Source organism: Mixophyes fleayi, chromosome 10, assembly GCF_038048845.1.
Source record: "Mixophyes fleayi isolate aMixFle1 chromosome 10, aMixFle1.hap1, whole genome shotgun sequence".
Lineage (NCBI taxonomy): Eukaryota > Metazoa > Chordata > Amphibia > Anura > Limnodynastidae > Mixophyes > Mixophyes fleayi.
The window spans coordinates 42513287-42527312 of record NC_134411.1 but is presented as its reverse complement, the minus strand read 5'-3'; the positions used below and the strand labels follow the sequence as shown (position 1 = coordinate 42527312).

The window sequence follows — 14026 nt, the reverse complement described above, 5'->3', positions numbered from 1 at the left end:
TAAGCCAGCCCACTGGAGTCTGAGGTATTTTTAGAATCAGGATGCAATTTGTTTACCCAAACAGGGTTTTACATGCATTGCAAAGCTATCAATATTTACACTTATCTGTGATATCCTAAAACTTGCTGTGCTTTCCTGCATCTTATTTTTGACACAGAAAATCTAACAGCAGCCTAATTAAACCTTCCTGTGCCTTCAGGTGCTAGACCCTCACACATCAAAAGGTCTAATTAACATGAGATTAACATGGGTCCATTCTTCAGACAGTTGCAGAATACACATTCCCAAAGAAAGGTACCCCAAACAAGTCATTTCCCCATATCAGGATACATAAAAGACTTCCTCCACAAAGGCTTATTGTATCAGATATATGTTTTATCTTTACTAGAGGAAATACATGATTTCTGATGCAAACACATTTCTTTCCCTGGTCTCAGAAATAAAAATATCACCTTTACCAACATACCCACAATATCAAAAATAAGTACATTTGCAATTGTATAAATAAGCATCATGCGCTATTTTTTTAAAAATAAATTTATACCATAAGTTATTTAAAAATGATCCGGTCACACTCATATATTGAAAAATTAAATGGCGAGTGCATTTACTATCGGAGTATGCTGAGGCTTGTGGTAACAGTGCCTTAAGAACAGAATGTTTTGCAATGTAATGAAATTGCTTTCTGTAGACTTACACTGCAGTGTTAGGATGTGTAAGAGGCGTTCATTCCTTTATATAGGTTCTGAGAATAAACCATTTGGTGTAAAGCTGTGCACCTGCTGCAAGACTTCAGTTGTTGAGTGTTGCCTGTAAAATATGTTTCATATGAGTGCAAAACACAAGAAAGGTTGAGTGGAATAGTCTTATGCCTTTTAAAGGTGATGTTGTATATAAGAAAGTTTGGTGCTCCTACTCACTCCACCCCTGCAGACGTTTAAAAGTGGAGAACATAAAGGTTTGTCTGGTCTAGATTTTAACAATTGGATAATTAAGGAGCAAGTTGCTCAGTATTTTACAAAATGAATTTGGAGGTTCTGTTTTAAGCTGAAGAATTGAATTACTTGGTGTTTGAACAACGTTTTGACAGCAAGATTAGCCAGTCTGTAGTGTTCACTATTTTACGTGTTTCGAAGGAACAGTTCTACCTCCTTCCTCAGATGCAGGAACAAAGTGTGTTTCCTTTGAAATGACGAATAGAACTATAGCCAGGCTGACCTGCATGAACTTCACGAACTTCCCAACTGAATCACGGTTGTGTGGCCAGTAAGCATAATTTCCTCTTGTAGCACTAAACAAATTTCAGAACACTGGCTCCATTTGTGCACCACAAACAGCCTTAGTTTTGTGTGGTTGATGTGCACTGGGAAGGCTCTCCGGACACAAAGTACATGTCTGCTCTCATAAGATGACTCCAAAAACTAGAAATGCACCAAAATGTGAGGACAGGTTGAAAAGTCTGAAGAGGAGCACTGCTCAAAGGTGTAAATGTTGCATCACCAAAGTCCAACCTCCTTTCATTAGTTAAAACATATTTTTATCTCTTCAAAATATTCCTCAATTCATGGCTTAAAGTAGTATTTCTGGTTATATATTCACTGACCTGTTCCTGTGACTTGGAACACCTGCATACCGGTTTTCCCGTGACTCCTTTTGTTTCTGTTTTCACTTATAGAATAATGTTGATGTGACCGTAGCTTGAAGTCATACCCCCACATGACCTCAATGAGGACATTTGGTATACGCATTGCATCGGAGAACTCCTCACCCTTACACAAGCCACCCCCACTAATTGGCAACAAATAACTACTAATTAACTAATGGCCATTAACTAACCATTAATTACCACATGGTGCTGATCTGTTATCTTTTGATCTGCACTCCCAATTTTTACTGGGGTCTCATGATGCAGTACACTGTGTGGAGGTTTGCTCTGATATAGAAGTTAGAGCAGAGGTATAATTTAGACAAGAGCAGGAGGACCACTGGTGAGAGGTTGCTAAACCACAGGCAGGCCACAGTAGGGACGTTTGTATCTTGATTGAATGACCAACCTGTCTTGCCTGGTCAGGGCTTCAATCTGTAGTTTTGTCACTTTGATGGGAACTGTTTGAAGTTAAAACTCTGTGCAAGTAACAGCCCTGTGTTTAAAAAAAAAAAAATGATAATTAAGTACCAACTTATTCTCCAGCACTGTACAGAAACGGCAATATTGCAAATACACATGTGAGGCACAGCAATGTAACTTGAGACATAATGTGAGAGGCCCTGCTGCTGAAGTTTGCAATTTAAAATTGGTTTGGAGCCATGGTAAATGTGATGTTTTTCTTTTCTTTCCGTAAAGGAAATGGGGCTCATCCAATGAGCCCAAACATTTGCAGGAGAAAACCACTGGGGAAAGTGCAGCATTAGAGATCAGTTGACTTCTATTCTTTCCTTGTGGGCATCAATGATACACAGTGAGCACATGATGTCTACTTCATTTTCTAATGGTAATCTCTGTGGTGCATCAACTGTTTATAAGGTCTCTCCCGTACAGGTATTAACTCTAAAGTCCTGAGTTAGTATGTATATTCTTTATTTGTATGGTTTTACCAGCCAATAATTGATCTAAGAGTATTTTGGACACGTGCATCATGTTGCTTTTATCAATATGAGCTTTACAAATCATTCTGTTTTCAGGACATACATTTAAGTATTTTAACAAATTTGGAAGTTATGGGTTTTTTGGTTTTTTTTTTTATGCGCATTTATTTTATTTACATTCAAAATATCATATATCTACAAACTGCGATAGAGAATAAGGCCCGCGATAGAGAATAAGGCCCTCTGTATTTTCTATTTTACATCAACAGAAGACTCTTTTATAAAGCAGAGAGCCTGCAAGAAAACCACAGAATATGGATTTGTAAAGGTTATTGAGAGGACAGGACCCTCCGGGAGCATTAACCACAGTGTCCAAATAGTGCAAAACTTGAACATTTTTCAAAGTAAACTATTGGGCTACACAGCGTTGCTCATGTCTCTTTTCTTACTGTGTCAGGATGGAAGAGAATTAAACGTAGTGCTCATGACAAGCTCTCCTTGGCATAAAAAAAGGAGCAAAAGTGATGTGTTCTGTCATGTCGCACTTTAGATGAATGTTTTAATTATTAGTATTTGTTTAAAAACTTTAATAGATCACCACCTAATGCAGTTCCTTTAAAAGCATAGGGTTTAAACTTAAACGTTAAAGTTGAAAAAATGTATTTGTTGTTATCTAGAACTGTGACATGATGAACCACCTATTTCACCCTGTCTGTTCCTTGGACCTATCTGCGCTTACTTTGCCACCGTCCCCTTTTGTTGTTCCATATACGCCCCTCCTCCTGCAGTAGGGGGAGCCTGCTGCCACCACTGGACTCCTTTATTGGCATCCTGATCCAAGTCTAATTACCCCTTCCTTTCCTTTAAGGGGTATTGGACACTCCCATCAAAAGGTCTAATTAACATGAGGTTAGCATGGGTGCTTTCTTCCAACAGTTGAAGAATACACATCTCCTCCAAAGAAAATAATTCCCCAAGTAAAGTTGCAAACCCCAAATAAGGCATTTCCTTACACCAAGATATACAAAAGACTTTCTAAACAAAGGCTTATTGTATCAGATATATACATCAGAAATAATGCATTTCCTCTAGCAAGGTTAAAACAAAAACAAAAATTCTCCCCTCGTCTCAAAAATAAAGATTTCCTATACCAAAATATACACAATGGGAAAAATAAGTGCATTTGCAATTATATAAATAAGCGTCCTTCGCTATTTCCTTTAAATACATTTATACCATAAGTGATCCAGTCACAAGCACTATTTTATTTTTCTTTCAGTAATGTTACGGAGGGCAAATCCACAGAGAAAATTTTAAACGGAGAACTGTATTTTTCAACATATTTACATTTATTAATGACTGGGTCATTTTCTTGAACAGTCAATGCAAAGGGAAACAGTACCCATAGATCCCAGTGTACCTTCCAGCAGCCAAATCATCTTGTATCGTGGGGGAGCATTTTTTGGACATTTCTAAGCAGTAAACTTTTTATTTGAGCCTCTTTTAGGCCACAGTCCTTTTACCAGATGCTGAACTGGGACATGGAAATTAGACCTCTAAGAGCTGTAGTAGAGCAGTTAAATTCATGCCCTAATTTGTGGTTTGTAGTTCCTGCTATTGCTGATGGTGGAATGTTTCATCCCCAGGTCGGTATCATCCATTGGCCTTAGAAGAATCGAGCAAAGTGGCTCAAAGATAGAGGTGACTCCCTTGAGAAACTAGTCTGCATTCCTTGAAACACGTTTAAATAATTTTTTGGGGAAAAGCAACTTTCTTTTCATCTATAATGATATGTGGCGAAAATGTACTATGTCCATATAAATAATTTTATGTAAACAGAAGTTTACATAAATAAAAGTGAAAATACTGCTTTCTTTTATCAAATTGGAACTCGCTCTACAGAATCCCGACACTCTCTAAAAAAAATAACGTAATACAGACCTTGGGCTCCGTGCATGATATGAACTTTGGTTTACAGAATTGTTTATCTTTTAACGTGTGTGTGTGTGTGTGTGTGTGTGTGTTTCTATTGTAATTTGTGTTTTGAGGTTATTAAATTGTTTTTTTTTCTACACTTATTATTTTTAAGCGTTTTATTTTATGGTAAAATGATACAATATAACAACTTGTAACTTTTTGTATAACAGCATAGATGTACATGTTATGGTTGTGCAATAATTGATTTTTTACAGAATCTCATTCTTTGGTTTAAATCATTTCCATTTTCATTGTTCAGCACTTCACAATTGACAAGCAGCCTTGATCTTGATCTGCTGCTGAGCAATCTAGCTGAACCCTTCAAGCTTTTTCCAGTGACTAACACATTTTCAAACATTTCAAAAAGAAATGTATGAGAATATACACATTATTTAAAGGTAATTAAGACCAACTTATTTTGGGTGTTTTTCAAATTTACATTATAACAAGTGGAGTCCCAATCTCCTCTGTCGGTGAGTGAAAAGTCAATTGTACTTTTGAGGCGGTGTAATTGAGAGTCTGCTGACATGGCCCTCTGCTTTGCTGCAGTTACTCTGTGACTGCTTTCACCAACAGTATTGCGGCTGTGGCCTGTTGTGTCAAAGATAAATGGATGTGCCATAAGTGTAAAGGGAAATATGAATTTGACATAATAGTCATACATCTCTGTAATTAGGTGGAGAAAAGGTGCCGCTTCTGTCCTGTGAGATATCTGCTTCAGTTTACGTTTTTAAAATGTGATCAGAAATGCATGTAGGATATGTCTGGCTGTGAGCTGAATGTTGTATCCGTTTCCTTTCCTTTCTCGTCTCAGAATAGTTTACATACTCTCTCCCCTGCATGGACATTTAATAGCTGCATGAGGAAATTCCTGCAGAATAGTCTGTTTTATAGGGCAGGTCAACTAATCCGTTGACTTTCAAATGAAAATAAAGCTTGAGAAATGTTACACGTAGACCTGATCTATGAATGTAAATATTCTCAGCCATTGCTGAAATAAAAATATATAAGCTACAGCGCAGGGATACTTACAGCTTCAAATCTGGGAAACTCTTGGGATCATGGAGAATCTTAATCAATATGTTTTGTTGTTGTTGACTGTAAATTCACTGTCCCAACGTGTGATACATGGATTGACCATGTCCCAAAAGCATGTGATGGGTAGAGCCTCCCTCTCCCTCTCGCTTGTTATTTCAATTTAATGTTTCATGTGAATATCTTACACACTGTTTCTTTTAAGTGCAATGGTCATGCAAACCGTATGGATGCAGCTTTATGAATGGCTTAAATTGTTTAATAGTTCAGATTGAGTATAGTACCTTGTTTCTAAATGTATAAAGCAGCAGTTGCTCCATGGGTTCTAAAGCAGAATACACTACAACGTAATGTAGAATTGAAGAGCCAGTCTAGGATTGTGATGAGCAACAGGCGTCAAACCCAGCCTTCAAATGTAGCTCCCAGATCCACACTGCTTAAGGCTGGGTACACACCACTCACTATACAAGATTTACCCTCAGATCTGTGCTCTTCATCTGTCATAACTGTAGACTGAAAAGATCATGACTCTGTAAACTCTATGGAGAGCCTGATCGTGAGTGCATACACACTGCAGGATTAGTGGGATGTCGTTCCATAGCTGAACGAGATTTCTAGTTCTACTGAGCAATCAAAGCAAGATGTTTGCTGCTTTGGAACGACTGCTGTTCATCATCTGTGTGTACACACTAATGTAATATCGGGCTGAGTGGTCGTTAATTGAGGTTTGTCTATTCTAGCGTGTAACACTTGTTTATCTTGCTTTAAAATGTCTGATTTGTTACAACAGGTAGATGTCTCCTTCCTTGATTTAAATGTATTGTTTTAACTAATTACTGAGTTTACTGTCCAGTCTTATTAAAGGAGTCTTTGTGCGGCCCCTGAAGTGTATTAGTTTGTCCATCACTGGTCTAGGAGGAAACAGGATCCTTTTTGAATTATTTTTAAGGAGCAAGATAATTGAAAGTTAGCTGCAATGTTTCAGTGCAGTGACTGCTACCTGGCTCCTGGGGTTTGTACAACCATTCCTTACCACATAACGAAGTGTCCCTTATTTGTTGTGTTCAAAGCACCAATCTGTATTTTGTATGTTTTCAACAAACAGGCTACACGCATTCACTACATTTTATAAAATTGTTACATGATGGAATTCCTAACTGCTCATAATGGCAAAACCTGAGTCCTCACCTTTTTATATAAGCAACATTACTTCTATATATGTGTCTTTCCATATGTACACATTCATTTTGTTTAAATGGGACCTCTTAACAGTCTGACATAGGTCTTTATTTGTTTTATAATGTATTTTAAAGAAGGTAATGGATCACCCTATAAACAGAAAACAAACTTTTTCACTATTTTCTGACGATGGGCTCCTGAATTAACTGCCGAGAATGCTACCGGCAAAACTGCGGCAGAAGCTCACTGCTCCCAGTTTTGCAGCTGGTGTTGGGCACACTTATTTTAAGAATGTCTGGTCTTGCATTAAAGAAAAATATTTGAAAGGATGAGCCGACCAGAAGGCCATGTTTGTTTTTTGTAAAGGTTTTAAAGATTCTTTAAATGTCTAGGCCTACACTAGGCATGTTGTTTCTCTTCACTGTGCTCAAATAGTTAATACATTTTACCAGCACCACACCCCTCTACCTCCTGCCTTCCTATATGTTGCAAGATATCCATTAGTTTTATGTCCCTGAGGTGATGAGTGTAGATTTCACTCAGAAGAATCCTCATGTCAGTCTCCTCCAGAGTGAAAGGTGTGGTGATCCAGCACTCATGAGCTTAACATGCTTATATCATCCAAAGGGGAATAGGATTAAGACCTATAAAGGTACACTCTAGTGTCTCTGCTATAATATCCTTAATTACCCGGGAGGTTTCTATTCTTGTTGACTTAAAAAGTATAATCCTTGTTGTTTAATGTGAAATGTCATGGTTTTTTTCCCTAAGATATATTATGACCCAGTGTACATAAAGTATAACCCATGCACATGGCTTGTTTTATGGTTTTCTGGCTTGGTGAGGCTTGTTTGTGAAACCTAATGATAGTTGTGTATGATTAAAAATGTGTAACCTCAGTGATTTGCCTTAAAGCTGTGCTGAAGCTCAACAAAAAGACCTTTTCAAAGAAAAGGGAGATGAAAATGTATACTACTTTATTGAGGCACCTCGTTGCTTAATTTATGGTTATAACCATCTAGGTATCGCTATATAGACATTAATGTAATGACATTGTAATTATTGCCACTCTTTTCCTTTTTGTTACGTGTGGCAATTGCTTATACAGTGTATGGACAAAAGTGTTAAGACGCTTGACCATTACACCCACAGGGACTGTAATGACATTGTAGTCTAATACATTTCCCTGCAAAAGGGAGGCCAACTCCATATTAAAATAGAACGGCTTACACTCTTCTTGGAAGGTTTTCCACAAGATGTTGTAGTGTTTCTGTGGGAATTTGTGCCCAGTCATTCTGTAGAGCATTTATGAGGTCAGGCACTGATGTTGGATGAGAAGGCCTGGCTCACAATCTCCATTCCAGTTCATCCCAAAGGTGTTAGATGGGGTTGAGGTCAGGGCTCTGTGAGGGCCAGTCAAGTTCTTCCACACTGAACTCCTCAAACCATGTCTTTGTCGTCCTTGCTTTGTGCACTGGGGCACAGTCATGTTGGAATAGAAAAGGGCATTCCCCAAACTAGTGCCACAAAGATGGAAGCATAGCATTGTCCAAAATGACTTGGTATGTTGAAACATTAAAATTCTCCTTCATTGGGGATAAGGGGCCTAGCCCAAACCCTGAAAAACAGCCCTATACCATTATCCCTCCTCCACCAAACTTCACAGTTGGCATATTGCAGTTAGGCATGTAACGTTCTCCTGGCATCCGCCAAACCCAGACTTGCCCATCTGACTGCCAAACTGAAAAGTGTGAGTAGTCACTCCATTGAACACTTTTTCCACTGCTCCACAGTCCAGTGTCTGTGTGCTTTTACATCACTCCATCCGACACTTAGCATTGGTATTGGTGATGTGAGGCTTGCATGCAGCTGCTCGGCCATGGAAACTCATTCCATTAAGCTCCCGCCGCACAGTTGTTGTGTTTACATTAATGCCAGTTGAAGTTTGCAACTCTTTAGCTATGGAAACAGCAGAGCATATTATACTTTTACACACAATTTGCCTTAGCAGTCATTGACCGCTGTCTGTGATTTTACATGGTCTTCCTCTTCGTAGCGGAGTTGCTTTTGTTTCTAAATGCTTCCACTTTCTAATAATATCACTTGCAGTTGACCGTAGGTAAAATTTCACGAACAGTGAATTATTGCAAAGGTGGCATCCTATCACACCGTACCACGCTTGAAGTCGCTGAGCTCTTCAGAACGACCCATTTTGTATCACAAATGTTTGCAAATCGAGACTGCATAGCTAGGTGCTTGATTTTATACGCCTCTGACAATGCGTCTGATTGAAACACCTCCATTCAATAATTAGCAGGTGTGGCTAAATACTTTTGCATATAGTATATGTAGCTTGCACAAATCTTAGGATTCATTTTGCTATGTTTTTTTGGGGTTTGTTTCTGCTATGTATGCCATCTTATTCAAGAAAAGATGGGTAGTTGCTTTTACATGACAGCCCTTTCAAGTAATACATTAGCTATTGTTCCTGTTTTTAGAGCAAAGCACAAGCTTCTGCTAGCATAAATTGTCCTCATACAGATAGCCTTTTTAGACCGTGTTAGGACTCCTTAGTGCAGGAACAATAATCCAGTACATATGTGAAAATGCTGTAGTAGCAGGCTCACTAAAACGCTAAATCAGAAATTTGCACTGTGCTTACAATCTTGATAAATTGTTTAAAACTGCAATTAAATAGACTTTTTTTTTTTTAACTTAAAACAAGCCCTCACTCCATGAACATGAGGAGGAGATGTGTAAATCTGGGTACACAACTATGCAATCTTTAATGCAATTTCTGTAATAATTTAACAAACAATTGAAAGTCCAGATGAGCATACCAGTTCATGTGTACATACCAGCACAATTTATACAATCTTCATTTCTGATAACCATCTGATGAAAAGATTGTGTACTCAGATATCTGTTGTCTTCTATACTGCTGGTCATGAGTGTTCACACTTCCACATTTGCCCAACATTATTCTGTCTGTGATTTTTAGGAAGTTTGTTAAACCAAATCAACAGATGTGATGTAATATCTGACCAAACGGTTGTGAATCATGAGATCTGCATAATTGCAAAGGTGTGTACCCAGTTTAATTGAGCATGCTGAGAAAAGTGTTGTCCAAAAGCCAATCTGCTCTCCACATCTGTTATCACATAACTCTTGCACTAGTAGTCACATGACACTTGGCAAACTATAAATCATTTCTGGCAGCTTGAAAACCATGTGTTTTTTTTATTTTTTACAGTAAACTGGAGTGATTTTATGTTTACACATTTTATTCATGGGATTGCATCATTAATTGTTTTTACCTGTAGTTTCTTCAAAAATCCATAGTCCTTGAAAGTCGCACGTCCAGAACTTTTTAAAATGTGGTAGTAAAGTCTTAGCCATAATTTTCTCTCTTGAACTTCTTCTGTAAGTGCAAAACTCTTCAATGTCTTCTATTTAATAAATATAAATAGATATATAAATATATGCCGTAATTCTAGAAATTTATGCTATTGATGTTTACACACTTCATAAGATAGTGGTTTGTTTGAGAGTTATATTAGAGTTCTCTTATGCAGGTTTTATAACATGCACAGTACACTAAACCAATTGGTGAATGCATCATTCATCCCTGTCTGGTACACATGGTCTGTGATTTGAATACCTGTTTCAAAATTAGGCGTCATTGATCGTTATGTGAATCTGTAGAAGTAGCATTCAGCATGCCCTGAATGAAGTGCGCAGATGCTGGGCACATGTTAGAACACCCATGTGGATCATGGTAGTGACAGAGAAGGCTTTATGTCCAAAAGGCCTCCTACGAATTGTCCAAAGGGTTTACAGGCAAGAGCTGCGAGCACATTAAACAATCCTGAACGTCACAATTATACACTTTCTTTTGAATTAGGTTATGAATGTTGATGGAAGTATGCGAAGAACCCTGTTGGAAGACAAGCTACCGCACATATTTGGTTTTACACTGCTGGGAGATTACATCTATTGGACTGACTGGCAAAGAAGAAGCATTGAAAGGGTTCATAAAGTGAGGGCAAGCCGAGAAATCATCATCGACCAGCTGCCAGACCTAATGGGGCTAAAAGCAGCCAGTGTAACCAATACATATGGTATGTTAATTATAGTTACACCATAAATAAGACTGTTATAAATCACCCCACAACATATACATTTATTATTTTCCAATGGCCTTCATTTCTAAGAAAAACGACAACCTGAACCAGATGGTTTTTTGTTTTTGTTTCTTTTCACAATAATTTTGTAACAAAGTTACTATAAAGCCTGTGGTTGACTATTTTTATATCAGCCAAGCAAATAATACAGCATCTCCTGCACAATTTAATAGTTTTATATATGCAGATAAATTTACCTTGCAACATGAAAGTAAAGACTCCTTTTTCTTTTATAAAAGAATATATTTTTTCTTGTAAAGTAGTACAATATGTGAATGTGTCCAGGCATCACCTGACATTCATAAATATATATGGGAATGTTCTGATACCAAGACAGGAATTTCGTTATTTGACATTGTATGTAACCTTGTTATCTTGCTGCTAGCTATTATTCTCTGCTATATTATAGCACAGATACTGTTTCTCAATGTTTAATTTGTTCAGGGTCTGAAACTGAAGCCAGGGCGATTCAAGTGTTTATTTTTCTGCAACGCCACCCACATATTGAAAAGGAATGCAGAGTTTTAGAATGAGCTAGTTTTGATTCCAATTATTTTGTTTTAAATATATTGCTTTAACCATGGGTCAAGTGGGCATAAAAGGTCCAAAGTTGATAGGCCTCTTGGTTTAAAGGTCTGTGGCTTATGTACAAAACCATGCCGGTGGCCACAGAAATGAAAGCAGAAGAAGATTTTGCTTTACTGAGATTGCTTTTCACCATCCCAAAGCACACCTCATTTCTTCAAAATGCTTCTAATTGTCCTACAGCATGTCACATTAGCTTTAACATTGCAGGTACATACATGTACCTTCAAAAGGGAACATTTATTTGCTCCTTAAAAAATTAAAGGATTCTTTCTTACTGAGCTTGCTTTACAAGTAAACATCAATGTACTTGCTTTTTTAGCATTTTAAAAGTGGTTTTCCTATCCAATTTTGATGTATATGTGCATTTTGATTTTATCCCCCCCCCATATTCATACTGGATGAGTTGTATATCCCAATCTTATGTTGACGGTGCAGGGTTTTCCCATGTTTGGCTCTCGATAGATATATTCCAATATGTTACCCTACCACAAGACTTCCGTATTTTTAAATGCAATTAAGCAGGAAAGAAGCATGTGGGTAATCTGTGTTTCCCAGATGAACTTCAGTCTCTACGCAGACATTAGTACTGGCTAAATAAAGTGAAATGGCTTCCATTGTCACTGGTCTGGCTTCAGGACATAGCTGTTCTTTTTGCCCTGTGCATCTGTGTTTGATATACTGGGGGCACAAGAAAGACCTCAATTGTTTTTTACTGGACCATAAGAAGAAAAAAAAAAAAAGTAAACAAATGTATTTGTATCTTCTTCTTCTTGAAAAATTGTTATTTATGCCAGCTGTGCCCTGTGCACAATAACATTTAGTTGGGATTGGACTAGTGTTAAAAACTTGTTTGATCACCCAGACAATTCTAAAGCTTTTCGTCTCCATGTATTTACACCGGATGAGCAAGGAAGAATATTGCTGAAAGATCAATGTCACATCAGGACATTTTGATTGCTTTATGATTTTTATAAAAGGAACAAGTTGTATGTTGAAAACCTTCAGTACAGACATGACTTGCCCCACATTACCTCTCGCTGTTCTGGATTTTTTTGCCTCCAATTAATGCAAGTTAAGTGGACAATGTATATTAACCCCGTTCAGTTTATCTTGAATCATTTACATCACTACCCTTTTGTGAAGGGGGGATTCTCATGTTGTAATAGACTTGTTGTGATTCAATTACAAAATTAACAAAGGTAAACTGCCAGTTCAGAATGTTTATTTACCTTAATGGACTAAGATAATATCATCGTTATTCATTTTATAGTTGACTGTATATGCTTAAACTGCCCACCCACGAGTAGTTACGTTCACTCTGCCTTGCAAAGCATCCTGGTCTGCCTACCACATGGGTGATCAAATTGGGCAGATCCAGACGCTTGGGTCTGCATGCAGCAGTGCGTGACCAGTCTGGTCCAGTGAAATTGCTTCTCTTATAGGCATCTTTTGTCCTGAATTAACCACAAACATATGTTAGGATAATATCATGAAAGGCAATGCTATCTTGCTCTTGATGTAGTTTTATACTGTTACAGGCACCAACCCATGTGCAGATCATAATGGAGGCTGTAGTCACCTGTGTTTCTTCACTCCTCGTGTCATACGATGTTCCTGTCCAATGGGATTAGAGTTACTGAGTGACATGCGGACCTGCATCATTCCTGAGGCCTTCTTGGTTTTCACAAGCAGAGCGGCAATTCACAGGATTTCTCTAGAAACCAACAATAATAATGTTGCTATACCACTCACGGGGGTTAAAGAAGCATCCGCTTTGGATTTCGACGTGTCTGATAATAGGATCTATTGGACCGATGTCGCATTAAAGGTACCATTGCAAACAACATGTCTCTGCTAGGCCAGTTTATCCATTTTCCTACAATCTGTGCTAATCAAGAATGTATATAGAATAGAAGTTTTGCGTGAGAGATGACCTTTCAGTTTTTGTTTTCCTGCTGTATAGTTATATTGCCTCTTTGCTCTACTAGATCAGTTTGAGACTTTTTTTTTTGTTCTTAAGAACCTTTCCCATTCATGACGTAACATTGTTTAAATATGAACATTTTGCAAGACATGCACACTATCACCATCATCAGTAATTTATATAGCGCCACTAATTCCGCAGCGCTGTACAGAGAACTCACTCACATCAGTCCCTATCCCATTGGAGCTTACAGTCTAAATTTCCTAACATAGACATAGACAGACAGAGAGCGACTAGGGTCAATTTTGATAGCAGCCAATTAACCTAACAGTATGTTTGTTTTTTTGGCGTGTGGTAGGAAACCGGAGTACCCGGAGGAAACCCACGCAAACACAGGGAGAACAGACAAACTCCACACAGATAAGGCCATGGTCAGGAATCAAACTCATGACCCCAGTGCTGTGAGGCAGAAGTGCTATCCAATACTCCACTATTGTGGAAAGTGCGTTTGTACTACACTACTTTCCAGTCAAAGCAAACGGCAGCTTCACAT

General features: G+C 38.0%; 1 protein-coding gene across 1 annotated transcript in view; it reads left to right on the top strand.

Annotated features, from left to right (window-relative positions):
• Nucleotides 1-14026, top strand: part of LRP5 (LDL receptor related protein 5) — a 135297-nt gene that overhangs the window by 80982 nt on the left and 40289 nt on the right. The window contains exons 8-9 of the mRNA XM_075188600.1: nucleotides 10682-10898; nucleotides 13088-13377. Coding sequence (XP_075044701.1) covers nucleotides 10682-10898; nucleotides 13088-13377 — 507 coding nt within the window. The remainder of the gene's footprint in view (nucleotides 1-10681; nucleotides 10899-13087; nucleotides 13378-14026) is intronic.